The sequence below is a fragment of the Cnephaeus nilssonii genome, assembly GCF_951640355.1.
Source record: "Cnephaeus nilssonii genome assembly, chromosome: 14".
NCBI classification, from domain to species: Eukaryota; Metazoa; Chordata; class Mammalia; order Chiroptera; family Vespertilionidae; genus Cnephaeus; species Cnephaeus nilssonii.
The window spans coordinates 75,503,778-75,526,402 of NC_137085.1; the positions used below are offsets into that span (position 1 = coordinate 75,503,778).

Below are 22,625 nucleotides of genomic sequence, written 5' to 3' on the forward strand. Positions count from 1 at the left end.
AGAGCCTTTTTCATTAGTCTAGATTTTGTTTCTGATTTTCAGTGCACTGATAGATTCTTGTAGGTTGATGGTTGTGTTTCTTTAGTGTGGGGGATTCCAGTTTTGGGGTGTGAGGCTACTTTTTGATGTCCAAAGTGTCACAAACATCCTGCCCGAGTGGGCGCTGTACGCTGGTGCCTGGTTGATTGAGGAAATGTGTGCGGGCGACCGTGGGAGCGAGACAGACCTGTGTGCTGTGCCGCACAGCTTTGTGGGCTCATTTGAGAACAGGCGCAGGGAGGACCCCCTGACCCACCACTAGCTCCCAGGCCCCGCCGTCCTCTGGGCTCTGGCTGCTCAGGCCCCGCTGGCTGCAGCTGCCAAGTTGCTGTCCGAAGTGGTTTTCCTGATAGGTAGTTAGCAGATTTTTTTAATTTCTAAGTATCGTTTTAAAAGGTCATAAAATGACGATCCCCTGTAATCTTAGAACCTAGATTGCTTTCCATTATACACAGCAGGGATGATAGGGGTCATAATGGCTTTTCCCTTTAAAACTTACGGGGTTGTAAATTTTTATTACCAAAATAACAAATGTAATGCTAAAAGGACCTAGTGATGGAAAAGGTCATCTTTCCCATACCTCTTTGTGACCCCCAAACCCCTGGGAAGCCTGCATTACCAACCTGGTATGTAACCCACCTCAGGTTCCTGAAAACATAAACAAATTGGTTTGTTTTGGTTTTTAACTTTTTTTCCCCCTTAACAAAAATGTGGTCATTCTATACATATTAAAAGTTGCCCTTTCCACTTTTCAAAACAGCGTAGACAGCCCTCCCACCCCCACCCCAGGTCAGTAGATAAACACTCTTTAATGGCCTCTGAGGCTTTTACCTGGGAAGAGTAAATTCCCATTGAGGATGAAACAGGGTCCCTAAAAACCTTGAGAGCCCCGTTCACATGCAGAGGGCTAGTGCTGTGCAGACAGGCGCAGAAGCTGTCAGGTAGCAGGGAGGGTGGAGAAGGAGAGGCCGATAGAGGAGGGAGCCTGGAACTGAAATGGGGGTGCAGTCCTAGCCTCAGAGCCTCAGCCCGTGTGAGTGATAGTGTGAAAGCCCCAAGGCCACAGCATGGGGGACCGGACTGGGAAAGGCCAGCCTGAGGCTAAGGTCTCAGTCGGGATGTCTGGGATGGGCCGGATATTCTGGTTTGAAGGCTGTACAGGTGGTTGTCACGCGCAGTCAGTTGTAGGAACCCCTGGGCCCTGGTAATGGAAATGGCACCCCTGGAGCTATGAAGAGACTTCAGGTCGGAATGAGTCGAATTATTAACATGGCCTCCTTGGGCTGAAAACTGGTCCTGTCTAAATCTGCCCGTTTCAGAATACTGAACACAACTATTCTCACAGATTTTTTTCCTTCCGAATTATTCTCCAGAATGCTAGCTCTTTGGAAAATAGAGAATGAAGAGGCAAACTATGAATAAAATTGCCATGTGATTATACAACTTGATAACTTAATTTTGCTCTAATACACGGAATTAAACATTCCATTGAATGTCCTAAAACCCACGATTTTGTTGTTGTTTCTAGTCCAAAGCATCACAAGGTGGTGATTCTGAGCAAAACGAAGCCTCAAGAAAGACTAAGAAAAAGAAAGAAAAGTTTAAATCAAAATATGAAGTCCACACAGCACAAGAGCCGCCACGGATTGAAGTACATATTTGTTCCCCTTGTGTGATGTATGGGTCCGTCTTAATAGAAATGTGGGTTCATACTGGTTTCCTAAGTGAAAATCTTCAACGTATCTTTAATAATAGCCCTCTAGTGCTGAAAAAAGAGCCATTATCCATTTTCTTCACACCTTCATTTTGGCCAGTGAAAGTCTCCTAGGCACTCAATAAACATTGCGGTCTAGAGACACAACTGCTTATGTTGAAATCTAGTAGTTTATACACCATAGTACACCATCTCTCATATCTTCTTTACATGTTTTTTCTTCACTTTGGCATGCTGGCTTTGGAAGAGCCTCCTTTTCTATCCAGAAATCTTACTAGAATGTGCTTCACTAGAGAGAGAAATTTAAAATACCAGGGAGCCATCATGGGCCCTGGTCACAAGAATGTCATGGCCTTGCAAAAGCACTCTTTACATTGTTGTCCTTGTGGTACTCCAAGAATGTCCGTCCTCCAGGCGTCCTGGGCTCGAACCCTATTTCTCACGGGTCCGCGCTAGTAGACTCAGCAGCGTGGCTCCTGGGCCCGCAGAAGGTCAGCGGTGCTGCCTGGGTGTCCAGCTTAGGGTCACGCCGGGGCTTTCCCTCAACCTGGAGGTTCCCAAGGCTCTTGGAACATTCACTTGAGAATGGTGGGGTTGTGTTTGAAGAACTATGATCATGGCATAGCTTTATGGTTTGGCCAATAAATATTCCATATTTCTGCCCTTACTTCTCACATAACTCCTCCAAGGCACCTACAATGTTGACAGAAGCACACGAGACACGGTAAATGTGGTTCAGAGGCCTGTTGTCCCTCTCTCCATTTTCCAGCCTGGGAGCAGCACACATGACAGGACACTGACATGCCCTGAGTCTGGGTTGATGCAAAGTGTAATTGAAGGATGGCTTCTGAACACTCACGCCATGGTCGTTAGGGGCAGTCTGTGGACTCCTTGGGGTCCCCACTCTTGCTCTGTGGAGCAGGACATTAGAACTATGGTCTTTAAATTGGTTCTAAGTAAAATTAAGCTGAAGCCCTTATGATACAGGTTTTGGGCTGTTTTGTATCACCTTTGAGCCCTTCTGTGGGAGCTTATCGTAGAATATATGAGCAAGGAGAAGGTTTCACTTGGGCGTATTTGGGTCTCACGATTCATGAAGCGCTAAAGGGTGTGTGGTTTACTTAGGATGCTGAAGAGTTCCCCATTCTGGCAGTTGCATCTGAAAGAAGAGACAGAGACAGAGTAGAGTCACGGAAATGTCAATCTAAGCAGCAGCCACAGGTAAATTTTAGATTGAAAGCCACAATTGCTTTAGGCTTAACTTCTCTTGCTAAACTGACGCTTGAGACAAAACTGCTTTCCAGACTTCTTTGTGGAGACCGGTTTTGTTTTTATTTCTTCCTTCATTGGAGGCATTCAGTATGTTGAAGCAGAACTGCTTTTCAGCTAAAACACTTTGTCACTTTTGTAGTAAGACTTGGTAATTACCACTGCAATATTAGAAAGGAGGCAAACACGTACTGCCTATGAGACTGATTTAAAGAAAAAATGGTGATTCTGTGTATTCAGGAACCAAGAATTCCTTTGTGAGGCAGTAGGGTCCGACAGAAGGAAATAGCAAAGCCAGCCAGTTTCGCTCTTAAGTAGTCAGACGGGCGGGAGAGATGCTGCTCCTTGTCCCCTGCCCGCTGTGGGTTTAGGAATGAACTTAGGGCTCGTGATCTAAATGGGGAACTTCTGTACTTTGGGCATGTTCATTGTCATTTTGCCTTTCAAATTGGGGTAACTTTTCACATTTGTGGAAGGAAAAATTGTACACCCTTGTGTGAGTTAACTTTGCATTACCATGTTATGATTTACCCACCTGTACTGCACTGAGTGCTGGCATCGTGACGGGAGCCCGCAGCCCGTGGGGTGTGGTGTCTGGGAAGAGAACAGGGGGCAGGAGAGCAGGAGTGAAGTTGCTAAAGCACGTGCCACAACCTGCCTGCACAGCCTTTATTACTGTCTCCAGCCCAGAGCCCAGCTGTGTCAGTCACATTTCCCGAGAGTGCATCCAACGTCGTGTCTAAATGTGGCGCTCACCTGCTGGGTGTGATTGGACTTGGGAAAATTAGTTTCATGGCAGTTGATTGACTCACTTGGGCAATTGAAGAATGAATGGAGCTAACAAGGCACTAATACTGACCAATTAGCCTCACATACAGCAAACTTTTATAGCCAAAGACTTTATACAAGTGTTGGTTTCTTGTCTGTAGATGTACACTGTTACAGGGGAGATGTAGACGTAATTGTAGGTGGTTTAATATAAACCCAGTGTTATGAGAAAAGAGGGAGGAAATACTAGTAAATAACCCCGGTGGTAATATTAGCAGAGAATGTGGGGATTGCTTGTGTTTTTCTTTTTATTTAAGATTTTTATAGTCTCTAAATCTATTTCATTTTATCTTTAATTATGTGATCTTTTTGTCATGAGATGAAAAGCACAGCTTGTAAAATGTATTATTATAAATAAACTTAGGATTTTTGAACTTTTTAGAATAATTTTAAAAGTGGAAAGAAGAGCCAAACTCCAGTACAGTTGGATTTGGGGGGAATGCTGACCGCACTGGAAAAGAAGCAGCACTCCCAGAATGCAAAGCAGTCCTCCAAACCAGTGGTGTTTTCAGGTAAAAGGGTCTTTTAATCTCACATGATTGGAAGTTTTTTTCCGATAGACTATTTTGTGACTGTTTTCTTTTGTAATCAAAAGTCATTTATAAACAAAACAGTATGGTACTGGAATAAGGATAGACAAACCATTGGAATAGAAATGATAGTCCAGAAGTAAACTCACATATGTTTGGCCGGTGGATTGTTGACAGGGGTGCTGAGTTCATTAAAAGAACAAAGAACATTAAAAACTGGTTCTGGGACAACTGGATTTCCATCTGTTAAAGAATAGAGTTGGACCCTCACATAAACAGAAATGAACTCAAAATGGATCAATGACCTAATTATGAGAGCTAAAATTGTGACTTAGAAGAAAACAGGTAAATTTCCATGCTCTTGAATTAGGCAATGAATTTTTAGTTCGGACACCAAAAGGACAGGCAGCAAAAGTATTAAAAATAGATTAATTGGATTTCATCAAAATTAAAAACATTTGTGTACCAAAGGACATTATCAAGAAAATGAAAAGAAACTTATAGAATGGGAGAAAATATTCGAAAATCATATCTGATAAGGGTTTGATCTCCAATATATATAAGAACTATAACTCAGTAACAAACTCAAAAAATGGGCTAAAACACTTGAAAAGACATTTCTCCATAAGAAGATACACAAATGGCCAGTAGCACATGAAAAGATATTTACCATCATTAGTCATTAGAGAAATGCAGGTCAGAACCTCAGTGAGGTAGTTCTTCATACCCACTCTGAGAGCTATGAGCAAAGCCACGAAAATAGCCAGTGCTGGTGAGGATGTGGAGGATTGGAGCCCTGGTGAGCTGCTGGTGGGAATGGGAAATGATGCAGCTACTTTTGAAAGCAGTCTGGTGGTTCTTCAGAATGGGGAATAGAGAGTTGCCATTGACCGAGCCATTCCACTCCTCTGTGTTTATCCAAAATAATTAAAAACAGATTCAGACATTTGAACACCAGTATTCATAGCAGTATTAGTTATAATAGCCAAAAGGTGGAAACACCCCAAATATGTATCAACAGATGAATGGATAAGCAAAATGTGGACATTCTGACATATGCTACAATGTGGATAAACTTGAAAACATGCTAAGTGAAATATGCCAGTCACAAAAGGAAAAATATTGTATGATTCCACTACATGAACTTTCTAGAATAGGCAAATTCATAGAAAGTAGAGTAGGAAAAAAAAAAAAAAGAAAGAAAGTAGAGTAGAGGTTACCAGGAGTTAAGGGGAGGGGGAATGGGGAGTTACTGTTTAAGGGGGACAGATTTTCAGTTTGGGACGTGAAAAAGTTATGGAGCTGGGTAGTGGTGATGGTTGCACAACATTGTGAACGTAATTGATGCCACTGAATTGTGCGCTTAAAAACTGTCAAAATAGTAGATTTTATGTTACATGTATTTTACCATAACCATTGAAAAAGTTAATTTAAGTATGATTTTAAGAAATAGATATGGTGACATTGTGTACCTGAAATCTCATGATACATAAGTGCCCTGTACAGGTTTAAAGCTGAATCTGACAGAAATGAATTACCTGCCTGTCCCTGGGACACACCTCATAACAGTGTCGGCTCGGTTCTGATAACACCATTCTCTCCTCTGAAAAGCCTTTTCAGAGAGCCAAGATGTTAAAATTGGCAATATGTCAACAAAAGAAATATGCACATTTGCCACTGTAGTCTTTTAAGTATGTTTCCTCCTTCTGAGGTAGTTTATTAATTTATTCTAAAAAGAAAAATGTAGGCACCCAAGGAAATGATTAAGAAGCTTTTTTATCCTGAAGTATTGTTATTTTTTTAATTTAAAGAATTTTTTTATTGTTTAAAGTATTACATATGTCTCCTTCTTCCCCAGTCAACCCACCACTCCCACCCCTCAGGACAGTCCCCCACCGCCCCAGTGTCCATGTCCATTGGTTATGCTAATATGCATGCATACAGGTCCTTTGGTTGATCTCTTACCTGCCTTCCCTCTGAGGTTGGATGGTCTGTTCAGTGTTTCTTTGTCTCTGGATCTATTTTTGTTCATCAGTTTATGTTGTTCATTATATCCCACATATGAGTGAGATCATGTGATATTTATCTTTCTCTGACTGGCTTATTTTGCTTAGCATAATGCTCTCCATTCCATCCATGCTGTTGCAAATGGTAAAAGTTCCCTCTTTTTTATAGCAGCGTAGTATTCCATTGTGTAAATGTACCACCGTTTTTTAATCCACTCATCTGCTGATGGGCACTTAGGCTGTTTCCAAACCTTAGCTATTGTAAATTGTGCTGCTATGAACATAGGGGTGCATATACACTGAGTGGCCAGATTATTATGATCTCTGAACGCATAATAATCTAGCCACTCAGTGTGTGTGTGTGTGTGTGTGTATTAGAGGCCCGGTGCATGAATTCGTGCATGGGTAGGGTCAGGCCAGCCTGGCCAGGGGGAGGGGACATGGGCAGTTGGCCAGCCTGCCTGCTGGTAGAACTCCTGGTCGAGGGGACAATTTGCATATTAGCCTTTTATTATATAGGATATACACTGAGTGGCCAGATTATTATGCTTTCAGAGATCATAATAACCTGACCACTCAGTGTATATCCCTTCTGATTGGTGTTTCTGATTTCTTGGGATATATTCCTAGAAGTGGGATTACTGGGTCAAATGGGAGTTCCATTTTCAGTTTTTTGAGGAAACTCCATACTATTTTCCACAGTGGCTGCCCCAATCTGCGTTCCCACCAGCAGTGCACGAGGGCTTCTTTTTCTCCACATCCTTGCCAGCACTTGTCCTTTGTTGATTTGTTGATGATAGCCATTCTGACAGGTGTGAGATGGTACCTCATTGTTGTTTTGATTTGCATTTCTTGGATGACTAGTGACTTTGAGCATGTTTTCATATGTCTCTGGGCCTTCTGTATGTCTTCTTTCGAAAAGTGTCTATTTAGGTCCTTTGCCCATTTAGGTCCTTTGCCCATTTTCTGATTGGATTGTTTATCTTCCTTTTGTTAAGTTGTATGAGTTCCCTGTAAATTTTGGATATGTTCTCCCATGCAGTGGGCTTTCTTGTTGATGGTTTCTTTTGCTGTGCAGAAGCTTTTTATTTTGATGTAGTCCCATTTGTTTATTTTTTCCTTAATTTCCTTTGCCCTAGGAGCTGTATTGGTAAAGATATTGCTACGACATATGTCTGATATTTTGCTGCCTATGAAGTCTTCTAAGAGTTTTATGGTTTCCCATCTTACATTTAAGTCCTTTAACCATTTTGAGTTTATTTTTGTGTATGGTGTAAATTAGTGATCATCCTGAAGTATTTTAAAGTAACTCATAGACATCATGTCATTTTACCTGTAAATACCCAAGTCAGCGTCTCTGACAGTGGTTTTATTTTTAACTGAACCACCCTGCCATCCTCTCATCCAATATTAACGATTGTTTCTTGTTAGCATCTTGTATCCAGTCTGTGTTTGAGTTTCCTTCATTGTCTCAACAGTTTTGGTAATTTTATTCATATCAAGATGCACATTTTCATGCATTGCATGTCTGAGTAATTCTTATATATGGTAGTTCCCCTTTATCCAGGGAGATACATTCCATGGCCCCTCCCCCCAGTGGATGCCTGGAACCAGTTAGTACCGAACCCTGAGCACACTCTGTTTTTCCCTATATTATGCATGCTGAGGGATAAGTTTAAACTGCTCTTGTACCTCAGGGCCATTAAGTAAAATACGGGTTGCTTGAACACAAGCACTGCAGTACCGCCGTAGTTGATCTGAGACAATGACTAAGTGACAGCGGACGCCTAGTATATACAGTGTGCATACACTGAACCAAGGGAAGATTCACGTCCCAGGACGGAGCCGCAGTGCAAGATGTCATCACGCTGCTCAGAATGGCATGCAATTTAAAACTTACAAATTGTTTATTTCTGGAATTTTCCATTTAACATTTTTGGACCACATTGACCACAGGTAACTGAAACTGCAAAAAGCAAAATTGCTTTTAACAGAGGACTGCTGTATACCAAGGCTGAGACCACTGCCCCGTTAGTCTTTCCTCAAATTGCTTTTCTCAACTCATCTTCTGTTAGTAAAGGCCTGCAGTGCTGTCACTGTGCGTGCTTTGGTGGAAGTTGAGCCATCTTCCTATCCCTGTAATGAGGTCTCCTGTGTCTCAGTAGTCTGGGACCATGTGACCTGTTTTTGGCTGAGGACATTTCTGGTGTCTGTACTTACGATGGCCCTTTGAGTAAGTCTCTCTTCACCACTGCCAGTTGAAACCACCTTTGCAGAAGTCAGCTCTTGGTTTCCATGTGCCTGTCTTCTATCTTGTAAGAGTCTAGTAACATTTCTAGTTGATTCTCTCGCATTTTTCACACATAAACATGTTTTCCCAAATCCCCTCATGTGCAGTAGGGAACAGTCCTGAGAGGACTTCTGTTGCATTCTGGTTCTGCTCTACGTCCTACACCTTATTCCGGCTCCCATGGGCAAGTCAGCTCTTCCTTGCCGGTTAGCTTTAGAGTTACTATTTATTTTTTTAAATACGTTTTTATTGATGTTAGAGAGAGAGGAAAGAAGAGGGATAGAGAGATAGAAACACCGATGAGAGAAACATCCATTGGCTGCCTCCTGCACGCTCCCTACTGGGGATCGAGCCTGCAACCCTGACATATGCCTGACCGGGATTCGATTTGGTGACCTCTTGGTTCATGGGTCGATGCTCAACCAGTGAGCCACACTGGCTGGGCTGAACCAGTGTAAATTTTAGAAGCAAGAAAGATTTCTTACAGGAGTCTTGGTGTATTTAATCACAATCTTTTTTTTTTTCTTTTAAATCCGCACCCCAGGTTATTTTTTCCATTGATTTTTTTAGAGAGTGGAGGGGAGTGAGGAGGGAGGGGGAGGTTAGAGGGAGGGAAAGGGAGAGGGAGAGAGACATCAATTGGTTGCCTCCTGCATGCACCCCGACCGGGGCTGGGGATCGAGCCTGCAACCAAAGTACGTGCCCTTGATTCTTAGGTCCATGGACCTAACCACTAAGCAAAACCAGCCGAGGCTTGTTATGTATTTTTTGATGATATGGTCGGTCAGGTGTGGCCACAGAAGGAAACAGGAGGAGCTCAAGAAAAAGCAAAGCTTATCCTACTCCCAGGTCCTGGAGACAGGAGACACAGCATGCAGGGCCACACGGAGAAGACCAGCTGGGCAGGAGGGAGGGGGGTTAGGCCAGAGCCTTTATTGGGGTTTCCACTGGGAAGGGCCCTCCTTGCCCAGGTCCCCTGTTAACACTATGGCAAGTCGCATGGCATGGGGTGCAGACAGGAGGAGGGGCAGGGCTGGAGGGCTGCAGTGGGCAGTGCAGGGGCCCGGGGGGGGGGGCGGGGGGCGGTCATGAACTAACTCACAGGTGGCATTGGGATGGGAGAGCATGCCTATGTGAGCAGGGTTGGTATGACTCGTTTTTCAAGAAAAGCCGATGACAGGAACCAAGCCAGTTACACATACATTTCACACATAATCTGGGAGCAGGTTTCCACAGACACAGCAGCTGTGCGTGGCCAAGGCTGGAAATGGCGCAAGAGCAAGGCCACAGTGGACTCGCTCCACATGGTAGCAGGGGACCCGACAGGTGAGATGTCATGGATGTGCCGATTACCAAAGCACTGGTGACTGAAACGCCACGCTGCCGGAGCGTGGGCAAACGCATTTGGGAGATTCTTGATGGTTGGTGAAGCTGGGCAGTGGGAACGTGGGTTTTGTTGTGTTCTCCTCTTTGCTGTATGTTGGAAATTTTCCTCATTATAAAGTAGAGATGAACTATTTCCTGGGAGGAGGAATAGGGGTAGGAAGTAGAGCCATCGTATGTACAGACTACCGGAAATGCCCTCAGTCAGAAAGTGAGGCCACACATTAATAGACTTTACTGAGAAACCAGAGACTTCCTAGGGATAGGAAGACGGTTCTTCCTAAATGCATTGACACTTCTCTGGAGTCACCAAAAGGTACTGTCTCGCTGGCGGTCGTTGCCGGAGACCGTCTGCGGGGCCGTTTGCTGCGGGGACGCCGGGGCGCCCCTGAGCTCGCATCCTCACTGTGTTGCAGTCGGGGCGGTTCCCGTTCTCTCCAAAGAGGCCACGTCGGGGAAGAAGGGCCCCCGCTTCAGCCAGGTGAAGACCCCGCACAACCCCTTGGACTCCAGCGCGCCCCTGATGAAGAAGGGGAAGCAGAGGGAGGTCCCCAGAGCCAAGAAGCCGACATCACTGAAGAAGGTGAGCGGTGCCGCCTTTGGAACCTGGCCCTGGAGCAGCGGTCGGTCACCAACCGGTGCTCCGCGAAGTCCAAAAGGTTGGCGACCGCTGCCCTCGAGCCTGGTGTTCTCCAGCTCCGAGGTTTGAGGTTTTCAGGGTTGAGGTGAAAGGGGCATTGTGGGGCATGCGGAGTGGGTGCGGTATTTTTTTGGTTTTTGTTTTTGTAATCCTCACCGAGGACATGCTTTGGGGGGGAGGGGGTTTGGGGGGTAGATGGGGGGGGGGAGGGAGGGAACTATGTGAAAAAGGTTGCCTTCCATACTTGCCCAGCGTGGGAATTGAGCCGGCAGCCTTTCGGTGATCAGGACAACGCTCAGCCAACTGAGCTTCTGGGGGTCTGTGCGGCCAGGCAGAGGGAAGCCATTTGTTAAAATACTTCGCAGTGACATGGACAGGAAATGAGAAATGGGGAGAGTTACATTCTCCTTATTTACTTCTACCCTCATCCCACCTGCGGCGAATCTGCTGTTCAGTTTCGGGGAACGTTGGACACTTCCTGGCAGATTCTCAGTCAGGGCTGTCGCACTGGTTTCTTCATTTGATTCTCCGCAGCTGGAGGTGTGGGGTCCATCTCCGGTGGGAACAGGTGTCTTGCCTGAGGCCAGGTGCCTGTCGCGCTGCAGCGGTGCATCGGAACCCAGGGCGCGCACAGCCTGCGCGGGGCGCCTGCGCGAGGGGACAGCCGCCCCCGGGCCAACCCCCGGGCTGGGGGGGGGGGGGCCGTGTTGCCGCTGTGAAGGCACGAGGGGCACACTGCCCGTAAGCCGACCTTGGGTGTTTATTTTGCAAAAGAGCTTTTTGTAAGTACAAGTATTTAGGTGCTTTAATCATTTACTCACTTTTAAAGATCATTTTGAAAGAACGGGAGGAGAGAAAGCAGCAGCGTCTCCAGGAAAACGCTGTGAGCCCCGCTTTCGCCGGTGACGAAGTACAAGACGTAGAGAGTGGCGACGACCTGGCTCTGGAGCAGGGGGAGCCCGCAGGTACCACTTCTGTTGGTTGCGTCTTCATTTGGGGCAACCCTGTGCAGCAGACCCCCGGGATTCCGCCACTTAGAAGGCAGCAGTTTTCAGACACCAGCTGGACAGTGATTGGCTGTCCCCATGGACAGTGGGCTTCTGGGGCCTGTGCGGGCAGGGCATGAGGCCCCGAGTTCCATCTGTGTGGCATTGGATGGTCCTGGCGACTTGAAGTAGCTTTGAGGATTAGCCCCATTAACTGCAAAGCCGTTTTCCCATGAGTGTGCGAGACAGTGCCATGAAGACGTGTTTAGCAACTTTTTATTAAATGACACACTCGGAAGAGTGCGCAAACCCTAGCATATAGCTCGAGGACTTCACAGATGAACACGGCACCAACATCAGCAGCAGAGCAGCCACGCACAGCCCCCCGTGGCCCGGCCCAGGGCCTGCCCAACCACAGCCCCGGTGAGCGTTTGTGCTTCCTTCCCAGGGAGCCTTGCAGTGGTGTCCCTCTGGCTAGCAGTATGTCTGGCCCGTGGGCAATTCCCGATTGTCACTGCTGTGCAGCGTCCAGGTGTACGAGCGGGCCCCCGTGCCATAGACGCAGCCCCGTGGCAGGGTGGGGAGAGTGCAGCGGGCGTGAGCACTCCTTCCTGCGGCATTTCCCCAGGCAGGTGGCAGGTGGGCCCACTGCCAGCCGGCCTCGGGGGCTCCTGCCAGACCGGCTGCCAGGTGCTACCAGTTCCGCCCACTGGGGAGAGGCCACTGCAGGGCATTGCATTTGTTGCGTCTGCCATCCTGGCTGGTGTGATGTGTGCTCCCAATTTCCTTCTCTGGTGAGCTGGAGCCTCCCGTGCACTCTGGAAATTTCTAGAAGGAACATTTGGGGGACCTTAGCCATTATGGAATCCTGTCTGATGTGTTTAAACATACCCCTTGAGGCTCTCATAGTCTAGATCAGCGGTCGGCAAACTTATTAGTCAACAGAGCCAAATATCAACAGTACAACGATTGAAATTTCTTTTGAGAGCCAAATTTTTTAAACTTAAACTTCTTCTAACGCCACTTCTTCAAATTAGACTCGCCCAGGCCGTGGTATTTTGTGGAAGAGCCACACTCAAGGGGCCAGAGAGCCGCATGTGGCTCACGAGTCGCAGTTTGCCGACCACGGGTCTAGATATTTGAGTTCAGCTCTGATTTAAGGATTATTTGATGAAGGAAATAGTCTCAAGCATTTAAGTGCAAAAAATTCAGAACTAAAAACCTGCTTTTTAAATTTCCTGATAGGAACTTTAGGTTAAATTTCAAAATTAAAATACAAATTTGGCTACTGCACACTTAAAAATGGTTAAAATGCTAAGTTTTATAAATACTTTGCCGCAATAAAAATAACTAAGTTGGGGTCAGGAAGACACCTGCAGGAAGAACAGAAAGTTGCCAAGTTCTTCCGGTTTTCCCAAGCCATTCCCTTCACTGCTGCCAGCTGCGGTGCTCAGCAGCCCTGTTTGCATGCGGCGGATGTGGGGTGCCTCTGGCTGCCCTGGTGACCCTGCCCTGCCCCAGCCCCACAGGTGCTGTGCTGTGACTTGCTTTTCTGTGACGCTCCGGGGGGAGCAGAAGCATCCATGTGGTCCTCTCCTGCGGGAGAGAGCCAGTCAGAAGAGCCGCTGGGAGCTGAGATCCATAAGGAGGCGGAGATCTGCTCCCTGGCTCCCGAGGGTGCCAGCTGCCCCAAGATCCACAGCCGGAGATTCAGGGAGTGAGTAAGCCCGTAGGGACTGGGGTGGGCTGTGCCTGCTCTGGCCTTGGGCACGGAGTTCTCCCACCCTGACGTGCTCAAACTGGAAAGCTGAGAGCTGGGCCAGTGTTTTTATCCTTCCGGTAAAGGTGGCCAGGTACCTAGTCATGCCACACGCCAGGGCTATTAAATCTGTTCCTACGAGGGCTCTCGTCCTACTGATGTGATGGCAGAGGTGCCCATAAATCCAGGTTTTCTGTTGGGGCAATGGTTAGAGACAGTGCATGATATTTGGGTTCCCTTTAAAATATATATATATTTTTATTTATTTTATAGAGAGGAAGGGAGAGGGAGAGATAGAAACATCAATGATGAAAGAGGATCATTGATCAGCTGCCTCTAGCATGCCCCCCACTGGGGATCGAGCCCACAATCTAGGCATGTACTCTGACCAGGAATCGAACCGTGACCTCCTGGTTCCTGGGATAATGTTCAACCACTGAGCAACACTGTCCGGGATTGGGTTCCCTTTTGTGGTTTGGTTTCTCTGCATAATTTTTTAGGGAGCTCTGCTCCCCACCCCACTCTTTCCCCAGGACAGACTCTGCAGGTATTCAGGAGCGGTGCACAGGGAATGGCCCAGTGAGGGATGCTTGGCATGCTGTGGTGTAGGAAGGGTGCAGAGGTTCTGCCCCTGTGAGCGCAGTGGGGGAGGGTGATTTGATGCTTTGATGAAACCCAGTCCATCAGGAACCCGCTTTCAATTGCTCATCTGAGGTACTCGCCAGGGGGCATTCTCCGGGGGCGCGGCGGGGCAGCGCTGCCGTGTCACAGCCACTGCAAGCTGATGGCACGGAACGTTTCTTCCAGTTACTGCAGCCAGGTGCTCAGTAAAGAGGTTGACGCCTGTGTGACGGAGCTGCTGAAAGAGCTGGTCCGGTTCCAAGACCGGATGTACCAGAAAGATCCCGTCAAGGCCAAGACTAAACGCCGGCTTGTGCTGGGGCTGCGGGAGGTGCTCAAACACCTGAAGCTCAGGAAGCTGAAGTGCGTCATCATCTCTCCCAACTGTGAGAAGATACAGTCGAAAGGTAGGGGTGCCCTGCCCTCGGGCGTGGCCCCACGCCAGTCGGCAGTGGGATGGGCAGTGTGGTGGGCCGGGCCTCCTGTCCTCTGGCTGGAGGCATTTGTCTGCGGGGCTCATGGCCCACCACGGGCCTCACCCTGCGGCAGCCAGGCCTGCAGTCTTCCTGGCCGGTCTGGCCGCCCTGCAGGCCTCTGGCGGCAGGAAAGGTATGTTCTGGAGCTTGGGGTGTCACTGGCCACTCACACCAGTTTGGTGACTGGCCGCCAGGCAGTGGGCTCTTGTTTATTTTAAATTCCTGGTTTGGTCTGTGACTGACCCCTGTGCCCACTTGCTCATTAAAAGTCTGGATTTGCCGGGCTGGTGTGGCTCAGTGATGGAGCGCTGACCAATGAACTAGGAGGTCAGGCTCGATCCCTAGTGTGGGGCGTGTTGCAGGAGGCAGCCAATCATTGATTCTCTCTCATCATTGGTGTTTCCAACTCTCTCTCCCCCTCCCTCCCTTCCTCTCTGAAATTAAAAAAAAAAAAAAGAGGCGTGGGTTCGTCCAAGCACTTGGCCATCTTACTGACGGAGAAGCTTGGTTCCATTTTATGGGATGTGAAATACTGGGTGAGGTGATTGACAGTGGCCCTCGGTGTGTCCGTTCTGTGTCCTTGGGCTTTGCAGTAGAGGGATTGGTGGTCAGGAGCAGAACGCTGGCAGACACCAGCCCCATGTGCGTCTGTGCCTGCACCTGGACGTCATGCTCTTTCCCAGCCGTCCTGTCCCACTGTGACACATTCCGCTCGGTGGGACGCCCTGGCGAGGCCGGGGCCAGATCCTACACTGAGCTTTCTTTCCAGTTGCCATTTCACATTGGGAAGAATGTGGTTCCTGACTTGTGTGCGGCCCCGGGCCCAGCCTGGCAGTGTCTACCATCCACGCTTGGGCAGGGTCCAGGCCTCGCTGGGTGGAACAGGACAGTAGGGGGTGTCAGGGACCTGCCCACTTGTGTGCTGGCAGTGCCCCCCACAGACCTGTGGCAGGCGCTGGGCCCAACAGGAGTCACAGCAAACTTGGCTGGCTGTGGGCCTCCTAAGACAGTTGGCACAGCGGGCGTTCTATGGCTTCCTCTTCTAAAATTGTTCTGAGCTCTCTGTGCCACCTGTGCCAGTCGTTGTGGGGACAACCCCCCCCCCCCCCCGCCCCCAATTTGTGTGGTCTTTATTTCAATTTAAATGTTTTTATTGATTTTGGAGAGAGGACGGGAGAGGGAGAGAGAGAAAAACATCAGTGTGAGAAACAGATCAGTTGCCTCCCATAGGCATCCCACAACCTGGGCATGTGCCCTGGCTGGGAATCAAACCTTTTAGTGCACAGGATGATGCTCAACCAGCTGAGTCACACGGGCCAGAGCCGTGTGGTGTTTATGGATCCTGCTAGCTCCTTTGCCTCAAATGTGCCGCCCGTGCCTGTGGGCCTGCGGGCATCTCCCCTGCAGGGCGCTCACTCCCTCGCCCTGCGCACCCGCTCAGCTCGAGCACATCTTCAGTGGCTGACGTGGAGATGGTGTGTGGGTGCGTCTGAGAGATGGGCTTGAAATCTAGGCTTTCTGCTGCTTGCCCTGTGTTCCTGTGTTCCTCTCCTCTCTGAAGGCGTCTGAGCACTTCCTGTGCCAGGGTTCTGGGAGGCGGGACAGTTTGCCCTGGTGCCCCCAGGTCTGGGCGCTGTGGGCTTTGTGCTCTGAATGCCCCTCCCCTGTCCTCTGTCAGCGCCTGGAGCCTGGAGCTCAGATGCTGGGCCCCCTGCACTGTTCCCTGTTGTTACTTTTCTTCTTTTCACTTCTTTTGGTTCTCTTTCCTAAACTTTCTGTAGGATTTTTCCTCTCTGGCATTTTTAAACCCGGGGGCTGTGTTTGTTGTTCTGGCTGGTTCTGTGCCTCGTGGGCATGAAGCTTTCCTCTCCCCGCGGAGGGGTGGTTTGCCCTTCGGGTCTCACGGGGAGGTTTCCTCGGCTGTCAGCTTGTGTTTACCGCTGCTCAGAAGCAGACAGGTCTGGGGCTGGGCGGGGGTTGAAAGGCTGTGAGCTGCATCGGCATCAGCCGGAAGCTGGTTTCTGCCTACGTAGGTCCAGAGGGTCCCAGAATTTGCAATTCTCACGTGATGTTGCTGCTTCAGGACCCAGTCTAATCTCTGCCGTAGGACGACTGACAGGCAGGGCCGCCGCTGGGGTGCAAGGCGCCCTGGGGAAGGAAGACTCCCGCCGCCTACCTCCTGTGAGGGGGAGGGTTCAGGGCCTTGTCCTCACACCCCTCGGCGCAGGTGTGGCGCCTGATGTCCTGCAGGCCTGCCCCCTGCCGCGCTGGAGGGCCAGGTGGGTCTGGACACTGACTGGCTGACTCGGTCCTCATCTCAGCAGCGTGTTTCGGAAGGTGCCCACGCGGTGGACAGTTGCCCAGCTGGTTGTAGCCAAGGCTTCCCCCGCCCGCTGTTGGGTTAGGTAGGCGAGGTCAGTTGTGCGTTTGTGATTCAGCTTCCAAATATTTTTTTTGCTCTGGTCTCGCATTCTTCTGTGGATTTACATCTTTAAAAAACTAAACAGAACAAAATGGGCATGTATGTAGCCCAGAGGACCGAGCTCAGCTTGAACTGACACATTAGTAGTAGTTCCTCTGTTTTTTGCGTGGAGGCATAAGGAATTTGATTTTACCTCCTATAAATGTTTCTTCTTGGAAAAGATACTGATGGCTTGCAGTCATTTTAAAGGTACAGTTCCGTATTGCAGCTGTGGAGTATGTAAAAGTCCTGCATTCGCTCAGGGTGGCCTTTAACCCAATAGTTCTGCACTTAAACTTCTGCGGGATGGTTCAGAGGATTGAGCGTTGTGCCAGCTTGAGGCTGTCCCATGAGGAACCTGGAGAGCGGGCAGTTGGAGGTGCTTTCGGCTCTCGCTCACAGCTGGTTAGGTCAGTTGAGTGAAGCTGTCACTTGGCTGCTGTGTCAGGTCCCCAAGCCCACCTTGGCTCCGTAATGTGCCGGAGGACTCCCAGGACGTGCGGGCGTGGAGCTGTCTTCATGGCTGCGGTTTGTTGCAGTGGAAGGAGGCAGGTGGTCAGACAAGGGGAGGGGTATGGGGTGAAGCCAGGGAACCAGGCACACACCTCAGGCCTCCTCCGGGTGGGCGCACAGGGCGCACACTACAGCACACAGAAGTGTTGTCTCCAGGGAGTCTGGGTGAAACTCGGCGCCCTGGGTATTTACTGGGGTCTGGGCACCCTCTGCCCAGCATGTACCAGCTCGCAGAATCTTAGGAGGAAGTCGGTCTCAGCATAAAGCTCAGTTCCTCAAGCAGCAGAGGCCCAGCAGGCACTGGTCAACTCGGAGCCCTCTAAACCCAGCTCTGTTGCCAGCCAAGGTCCAGCCGCACAAGCCGGTCTTCCTGAGGACAGCAGCATGGGCCGCTGGGTAGCACACTGCATTTCTGTCAACCCCAGGGCTGGGGTGCACGGGAGGCAGAGACCCCTAGAGGGAGAGACGACTTGGCGATATTTAGGGGTCAGTTTCAGGTGATGAGGTGTAATTATATCTCAGGAACATACCCATCACCCCACCTCTGCCCCCTCCCCTCTTCCAAGCCTGCCTGGCACTGGTGTGTTTCTTGGAAGTTTATGTCCTCAGAGGCTGATTCCTCATCACCTCTCATGCTCTTCTGGTAGATCTGGAGGAGAGGCGGGCGAATAAAGGATGTGGGGTTGTAAGTTCCTGCCCCGGCACACCAGGCAGAATGAGTTTCCAATCCCCACCGAGTGGGGGTGTGCACTAGGGAAGTTCCTCTCTCGAAAGGAAATTCAGAAATCATGTACTTAGTTCCCGGGGTACGAGGTGCCGGGAACCTTTTCTCTGCCCGGGAGTGGGTCTGTGCAGAGCAAAGAGCAGTGTGACCCTTCCAGGGGCTGGGTTAGAGCGGCTCACTAGTGGGGGTGGGGCTGGGGCTCGTCATTTCATTACTTTCTTTTGAGGAGCAAACCCCCCAAATCCCTCCAGCTCCTCAGTCAGCCACCACTGCCATATTTGTATGTATCGTCAATAGTCCACACGTGTGTGTGAGCACTGTGTGTGTGAGCACTGCATGTGTGTGTGTATGTGTGTGTGTGTGAGAGAGAGAGATGTGGCCTCCTGCAGAGGGCACACTGGTGAGCAGACTTCACACCTGTCGGTGCCTCGCACACTGCTTTGCGGTGTGCCCACCTCCGCAGGTTCCAGCTGGAGAATGGAAGGGCATGGGCATGTGTAACAGTGGCCCCACGGCGGGGCCTGCCCCCCCTGGCCCCCCAACCTGGGGGGAGGTCGCGCATCCTCACTTGCTTAAGAGCAGGGCACTTTCTGTGAACGGCTGTTCATATTCTTTTGGGATGTTGATCTGTTTTGTATAGATACTACCTTTTTGTGTAACAAGAAAGTTGGCTAAAAGTGGTATATGTTTTTCTGGTTTGTCCGTAGCCTGTTTTCTCCCCACCTTGTTCTGACCAGGCCGGCAGTAGGTTTGTGTATCAGTAGTTTTTGTTCCTCCGTTTTTATCACATCGAGATTTTATGTCAGTCCTCGGCCTTCGCCTCCGAGGTAATGGACAGTTTTTACTGTTTCTCCCTGTTCTCCATGCTGCATTTGGTCTGTGCGGCGTATATGTCAGTCTCAGGTGGCTCTTTCCGGAGGCTGACCAGGTCCCTTCTGCACGGCTCGATCCCGCGTCTCCGGCCATTCCTGGGCCCTCTTCTGCCTCCGCACCCGTGTGCCCGTTCCTGTAGCCTCAGAGCGTGTTCTCAGTGCCTGGCGATGCTTTTTCAAAACATATTTTCCTTTTTCAAAATGCTTTTTTTACTTGTATATTTTTTTTCATATTTTTATTTTAAAAAATCCTATTTGTAGTAGGCGATGGTGTTGCAGAGCTTTAGGCTAATGTGGAGTGGGCATGGATATTTGGGATCATCCTGCCCAGCAGCAGCGATGTCTCGCTTAGAGTTTTCTGGGCGTCTAATAGCCTGTGGAGGTGGCTCTGTGGGTCTGCCGTTCCCCGAGGCATCGGTTCCTGCCTGTGCTCACCTTTGGCTGCTGTCTGAAGGGGCGTCGTTTCTCCACTGTGCGTCCTGGCTGGCTGCGGGGTGCAGCCTGCACGCCCCTGTGTAAGCTCTGGGTGGTGGTAGCGCCGCTGCGGGTTTCCGGCTTGGCAGGCACACGCTGCACGGAGCGCCTCACCTTCCTCGGAGGCTCACGCTGCTTCTCCCCGCTCTGCCTGTGCTCCGGCCCTGGCGGCGCCTCGCCGGGAGCAGGGCCCGTGCGTGCTCCGGTCGGAGGGGAGTGATGTGGGATAGGTGCCCAGGGACCTCTCTGCTCCTGACTCCCATCTGTGAGCGGGGCGGGGCCTCCCCTTTGTGTTTTTGTGAGGAGACAGGAGCTCCCCCGGGAGGCAGGCAGAGCAGTGGCCCAGCCTTGTGAGGGGTCAGTGATGTGTGCTAAGACCATTAGGTGTAATGCAGCTGTTGACTCAGCATAGACACATCCATTCCTCGGAGGAGTGGTCTTGGGAGAGTGACGAGTCCGAGGGAGCTGGCAGTGCTGCTGTGTGTAGCAAAAGCCCTTGCAACCAGTGCCCCCACCAGGCCCGGTGACGCCTCCTGTCATTCCCATGCCCTCCCTCGGACAGGTGGATTGGACGACACCCTGCACACCATCATCGATTACGCCTGTGAACAGAACATCCCCTTTGTGTTCGCTCTCAACCGCAAGGCTCTGGGGCGCAGTTTGAACAAAGCTGTTCCTGTCAGCGTGGTGGGCATCTTCAGCTACGACGGGGCCCAGGTGAGCGGGAGCAGGCTGCTCCTGGGGGGAGGCGGACACGGCGTGCTCCCGGACAGCCCAGCGGCCCCTCAGCCTCAGGGGCCTTGATTTCCCTAAGAGCACATTGTCAGCTCCGGGCTCACTGCTGCCACGCAGGTGCCTCAGGCGCCCTGCCCTCGGGGTGGCACCCTCGGAGGGTGGCACCCTCTCTGTGGAAGGTTTGCAGGAGACCCATCTCTCCTGTGGTCAGGGGCATCATCTGTGCCCTCACTTCTGTCCAAGGACCAGTTCCACAAGATGGTTGAGCTGACAATGGCGGCCCGGGAGGCGTACAAGACGATGCTCGAGACCACACGTCAGGAGCCTGCGCAGAGCCCCAGCGGCGCCACAGAAGGCGGCCCCCCAGCTCCTCCCACGACAGAAGAGCCACACTACCGTGAGTGCTGGGGAGGGTCCGAGCCTGGGCCAGTGCCCGAGTCTTCCTGGACTTGGATTAAAAAGTCCCGGTGCTGGGCACTGGCTGAGGAAGGCCCGGTTGAGTCTGGCCATTGTCTGAGAGGTGTTCTCAGACCTGGGGGTTTGCAAGGACTTGTCGGGGAGTGTCTCAAACAGACCTCTGGTCAACAGCCCTGGACAAGGGTGGCTGCAAGGATAGCTGTACCCTTGGCAGGCGGTTGTCAAGGCCAGCCAGCACCAGGCTGATGGGTGCTGCTCCCTCAGGGGGCGGGGGGCGTTGGAGATGGGGTTGAGCCCATGCTGGCCCGTGCAGGGGACTGAGCTGCTGAGCAGCATGCTTTCTAGTAGAGACTTTCCCGACTGTCCCTGCTGTTCTTCAGCTGTGCCACTCTCTCCTTCCAGTTGAAATCTGGAGAAAACACCTGGAAGCGTACAGTCAGTGTGCCCAGCAGCTGGAAGAATCGCTAGAGGCTTCAACCTCTCAGATGATGAACTTGAATTTATAAGAAGGGTTCTTTTGTGTGTTTGTATTTGGGGTAAGGAGGGGAGGTTTGAACAACTTTGTGGCCCTTTTCTTAGCTTTTCACTGGCCTGATACTTTTCACAGTATTTGTGACGCTGTTGGATGGGGACATTGGCAGCGTAGAGGGCATGGGAAGCAGCCTTTGTGGTATTCAAGGCTGCAAGTCCCGTGGCGGGCATTGGGGCTTGCTGACGGAAACCTTTCTGGAAGCCCTCTGAGCACACTGAATCAGAAGACCCTGGAGAAGGTACTGAGCCCTCTGCTGCTCCAGAGCGACCGCTGAGCCAGGGAGTTCGTCGGGGAAACGGGAGCAGTGTGGCTGCTGTCCTCAGCCACGGCGGGGCCAGCCCGGCGGGGAGCAGCGTCACAGCAGGAGGGCAGGGAGGGCCCTTCTCGGGACGTGGCCTTTCAGCGGGAAGATTTGGGGAGACCTGGAGGGTTTGCTAAAATGAGCCTCAAGAAAAATCAGTTTTCTAACCTGTGACCTTTGACATGAATTATTTCTTTTAGTTGTAATTTTTCAGAGAAACAATGTATATGGAAATTCCTAAATTTCAGTTTTGATAATCTACAAATCTTTCTTTTGTAAATGAACATGTTCTGAATGTGGTTTCTGTCTCAGAGGCCAGGAGGCAAAAAGTTCACTTTCCTATTTTCCTGTAAGTAAGAGGGCTTATTTATTTTCAATAAAGAGTGATTATTTAATTTCCCTGGAGACTTGGGTCATTTGGTTTATCCTTGGTCTCTTTCTTATTAGGTCTTCCTTTGTTTTGACCTGTGCCTTTCAGCCTTGGAATGGAAGGCGGGGGCTGAGCAGGGAGAGGCTTGTTATGCCCAGACCTCCTGGGGCTGAGAGTAGCAGCTGCTGAGGTCTCAGACCCTCAGAGACCGGCGTCTCCAGACCCTGCCCTGTCTCTGCTTGCCTGCTTGTCATAGAGGAAATGGCAGGATTGCAGTTTCACTGGTTTGTGCTTGTCAGGCAGACAGTGTGTGGTGTTGGCTTTGAAATACTGTTAGTTGAATTCAGTCATGCTAGGTACCGTATCTCGGAGAGGTAAGTGGCCTATGATGCGCAAACAGATGTGGAGTCATGAGTCAGAAATGGCACACCATGTGGCCAGGGCTGGCAGAGCCCTGCCTCTCTTGTCCTCTGTGACACATTATTCCCACTGTGTGCCCTACCTCTCCAAACACATTCAGAGCTGTTTAAATGGGGACGTAGGTTCTGGTTGACCAGCTCCTAACTCCAAGCCCCTTTTCAGGGGTCTCTCTCTGGGCTGCCACGAGCAGCAGCATCGGAAGGCCTTTTCTGCTCTCCACATGTCGACAGGTAGCAAGTCAACTGGACTAGGTTTGAAAACAGGA

At 50.2% G+C, this 22,625-nt stretch overlaps 1 protein-coding gene across 8 annotated transcripts in view; it reads left to right on the top strand.

Annotated features, from left to right (window-relative positions):
• Positions 1-21,970, top strand: part of SECISBP2 (SECIS binding protein 2) — a 36,088-nt gene extending 14,118 nt beyond the window's left edge. For 5 of the 8 annotated variants that reach the window (XM_079791182.1, XM_079791184.1, XM_079791185.1 and 2 more), the window contains 10 exons: positions 1,568-1,690; positions 2,879-2,974; positions 4,233-4,362; positions 10,476-10,642; positions 11,529-11,664; positions 13,207-13,402; positions 14,252-14,472; positions 20,148-20,302; positions 20,564-20,717; positions 21,140-21,970. In XM_079791182.1, coding sequence (XP_079647308.1) covers positions 1,568-1,690; positions 2,879-2,974; positions 4,233-4,362; positions 10,476-10,642; positions 11,529-11,664; positions 13,207-13,402; positions 14,252-14,472; positions 20,148-20,302; positions 20,564-20,717; positions 21,140-21,243 — 1,482 coding nt within the window. In that variant the 3' untranslated portion in view covers positions 21,244-21,970. The remainder of the gene's footprint in view (positions 1-1,567; positions 1,691-2,878; positions 2,975-4,232; positions 4,363-10,475; positions 10,643-11,528; positions 11,665-13,206; positions 13,403-14,251; positions 14,473-20,147; positions 20,303-20,563; positions 20,718-21,139) is intronic. The other 3 variants (XM_079791183.1, XM_079791187.1, XM_079791188.1) reach the window with 2 other exon arrangements.
• Positions 21,971-22,625: the final 655 nt, after the last annotated feature.